General features: G+C 62.2%; 1 protein-coding gene across 1 annotated transcript in view; it reads right to left on the bottom strand.

The window, feature by feature from the left end:
- The window catches only part of ETH_00038615 (uncharacterized protein), a gene marked incomplete at both ends in the record, with an annotated part of 444 nt that extends 98 nt beyond the window's left edge, over positions 1–346 (bottom strand). Inside the window, one exon of the mRNA XM_013375655.1 lies at positions 2–346. Within this exon, the coding sequence (XP_013231109.1) occupies positions 2–346 (345 nt within the window). The remainder of the gene's footprint in view (position 1) is intronic.
- Positions 347–349: the final 3 nt, after the last annotated feature.

Here is a 349-nt window from a genome sequence, read left to right as displayed (position 1 = left end):
GCTGTTGCTGTTCATATGGCTGCTGCTGCTGGTTTGGCTGCTGCGGTTGCTGCTGCTGCTCCTTTAAGTGCTGCGGCTGCTGCAGCTGCTCGCTTGGCTGCTGCTGCTGCTCACTTGGCTGCTGCTGCTCATGTGGCTGGTGCTGCTGCTGCTGCTGCTGTTGCGAGGGGCCGGGCACAGACCCACGTAGGTTGGTTTCCTGCTGTTTGGGTTGCTGCTGCTGCTGCGGCTGCTGCTGCTGTTGCTTCTGCTCCTGCTGCTCGACTTCGTGCTGATAGAGGGGCTTTTCCTGCTGCTGCTGCGGCTGATGCTGATGCTGCGGCTGCTGCTGCGGCTGCTGCTGCTGCTG

This window comes from Eimeria tenella, genomic scaffold, assembly GCF_000499545.2.
Source record: "Eimeria tenella Houghton genomic scaffold, Eth_scaff2945, whole genome shotgun sequence".
NCBI lineage: Eukaryota > Apicomplexa > Conoidasida > Eucoccidiorida > Eimeriidae > Eimeria > Eimeria tenella.
Note: the sequence above shows the minus strand (reverse complement) of the source record. Positions and strands in the feature narration are given on the sequence as shown.